Raw genomic sequence first — 2,851 nt, forward strand, 5'->3', positions numbered from 1 at the left:
GGGGAGGCAGCCTAGGGAGTCAGCGGGAGTGCTGAGTGGGTACACAACAGATACTACGAGGAGAAAGACAGAGGGGAGACACCTCTTCAACTCCTCTAAAGCCCCCCGGGCGTGTACAACTGTACAAGCTGAGTAATTCTGTTTTTCATTGGGAGCTGCTTTAAGGCAAACAGATTTGCACTAACACAGTGGACGTGAGAAAAAAAATCGAAGCCATTCAGCTTCTCTCTGTTCTTTCCTGGGCTTGGTGCTCTTTGCAAGAAGCCTGAGCAGAGTAAAATGTAAAATGGACACAAACCAAGAAAGATGCTTGCAATTCTCTACAGCTTCAAAAAGCAACGAGGCCTCAACACGGGATAGCTGCTGTTTATTTAATGACTGTTCTTGTAATTGTTTCCTCATGTCCAGAAACCAGGAATAAGAGTTTATTTGGAAAAGAACTTAAAAATCTGAGATTCTGCTTTTAACTATGATCCAGTCCAAAGGCCTCTGCCACTCGCTCTTCGTCAAGCCCCTGCTGCCTGCGCTATCCGTTGTAGCCTCTGCTGGCGACACGTTTGGCAAAGAATAATCCCCCAAACTTCTATTTCACAGAGGTGTCCTGCTCAGATTCTCTTATGAGAGCAACTTAACGACAAAGGGAGGATGGTAAGTGAAGGAAAAGAGTAGAACAGATTGTCCAGAGAGGCTGTGGCTGCCTCCTCCCTTGAGGTGGTCAAGGTCAGGTAGGATAAGGCCCCGGGAGCAACCTGGGCTGGGTACGGGCGTCCCTGCCCATGGCAGGGGTTGGATGGATGATCTCTGAGGTCCCTTCCCACCTAAGACATTCCATGATTCTGCGATATATTTGTAGTTTTGAATTACCAAACGCTAAGACGACAAACCAGTATTTTTTATCACTTACACCCTCTTAAAAAGCTGAGCAGCCAACTGCCTCCAAAGCCAGTTTAAGTTTAAAAAATAAAAAAACAAACCAAAAGTCAGGATCTGTTCAGGTCAGGGTGGAGCAGACCCCACACGCGGCTTTTCAACCAAATGCTCTGTGCAAACCAGGAGAAACTGTTCTGTGCTTCCAAAGCACAGCAACATACCTGGTCCTACTCTGAAAAAATGAGTCTGACGTCCATCCTTGAGGAAGAAGCTATCAGCTATGCTGGTTTGAAAGGAATTGGAGACGTGACCCTGCCTCCCTCCCTCCCATGCTGTGCAGACGTGGGGTTACCTGCAGTGGTGCTTCCTGCTGGCCAGCCAGAACGTGCTCTCGCAGCCGTAGCAGTGCGCGGCGAGGTGGTCTGGGAGCCATCGGGTCACCTGGGGGAAAGCAAACGATGACATTTCTCAAGGAGAGGGCAAGAAATTTAAAACCAAGCTCGTCCCGCTCGCGCTCACAAATCCAGAAGTGAAGCACCGCGAGGGACGCGCTCGTTCTAAAAGCACAAACTCGGCGGGTGCAACAATCGCCGACGGGCAAGCACCGCCCCTTTGAGAATGGACACACTCAACTCCCCTCCGACAAACAGAAATTAAGTCCCTGTTGTTGTTTATTTTTAGAAGAATCTGGGCCAAGAAGACTCCCCAAGCACGTGTCCGCCTCAGGCTGCTGCAGCTACCCCGTCCCTCGGGCGCAGACAGAGGGCTCACAGCACAGGTACCGCTCTCTAAAGTACGAGACACAAGCGAAATGCGAGGAAGCCGGTTTGCAAGAAGTGGCGGCGGGGCCAGAGGGTAATTTGAATTACGACCCTATCCCATCCTCCCGGAAGAAGGAGCGATCGCCAGGGATTCAGTCTGTACCTCTGTGTCCTGTTTGTCCACCTGCTCCCAGCTGGCTTCAGAGAAAATCTCTGTGCTGCAGCGAGACAAGCAGTTCTGATCCAGATTGCTTTCCGAGTCGGGGATAGAAGTCTGTTGGCAAACAAACACAGCTGAACAGAACCGTCCCGTATTCCCGCCTTCCTACAAAACCAAAAAAATCCCAAACCCAAACTGGACAGTCATGGGGAGGAGCGGAAAGGGCACAGCCTGCTAAGGAAGAGCACCCCAAGGGTGCTCACACAGCAGCAAAACTGCTTTTTTGGAACGGGACTATCGACGCCCCACGTCGAAGCAGTTGGAACTGCAAACTAAAAACCCTCAGGACAAACCACTGCAAACTAAAAACCCTCAGGACGGGTCAGGTTTTGACCCGCTGGTGACAGGATGACACGAGCAGAGCGGATTTTAAACCTGTTTTCTGCTCTCTTAGCCCAAAGTTCTGGGTGATCAACCCAAAAAACCGCTGCCTGTGGCTCCAATTTCATGGTCGCCTTTCCTTGCTGAGGTTGTTTCGCTTTCAAAACTAATACTAAGTAATACATATACCCTTTTGTCAGCAAAAATTCTTGAAAATACAAGCCAAATCACACCAGAGAAACTCAAAATTTGCGCCATGTATATTATGTACATCATTGTTTGGGGAATAACGCTTCCTTAATGTAGTCTACCCAGGTGCAGTTGTATTTTGACCAACTTAAAAGTCAGCCAGCCTTTAAAACACGTGAAAAATCGCAAGAAATCTCGCTGTGCCCAAGGGACGGGCAACTCTGGAGCTCCAGGGAAACCCTGTTACTCGCAAGCCAAAGCACGAATAGCAAGCGGAGATCGGATTCTTAAAAACGCTGCGTTTTCCGGAGGACAGCACGCTCTCACACCCAGCCCTGCACGTTTGGGAGGGCTCTTAAAAAGTCTGTATAACCAGTGAAGCCAAAGCACCAATTTTCTCCAAGGAATCCAAGCTTTTTGCCAGGAGAGAAGTCCCAGCCAACCGAAACGACGTCCAAAAGGAGCGCTCGGCACCGGCAGCTCCCACGAG

General features: G+C 49.7%; 1 protein-coding gene across 1 annotated transcript in view; it reads right to left on the minus strand.

Annotated features, from left to right (window-relative positions):
- Window positions 1-2,851, minus strand: part of MTMR3 (myotubularin related protein 3) — a gene marked incomplete at both ends in the record, with an annotated part of 23,086 nt that overhangs the window by 2,899 nt on the left and 17,336 nt on the right. Inside the window, 2 exon segments of the mRNA XM_009870932.1 lie at window positions 1,223-1,311; window positions 1,795-1,905. Of these exon segments, the coding sequence (XP_009869234.1) occupies window positions 1,223-1,311; window positions 1,795-1,905 (200 nt within the window).

The sequence above is a fragment of the Apaloderma vittatum genome, unplaced genomic scaffold (assembly GCF_000703405.1).
Source record: "Apaloderma vittatum isolate BGI_N311 unplaced genomic scaffold, ASM70340v1 scaffold16316, whole genome shotgun sequence".
NCBI classification, from domain to species: Eukaryota; Metazoa; Chordata; class Aves; order Trogoniformes; family Trogonidae; genus Apaloderma; species Apaloderma vittatum.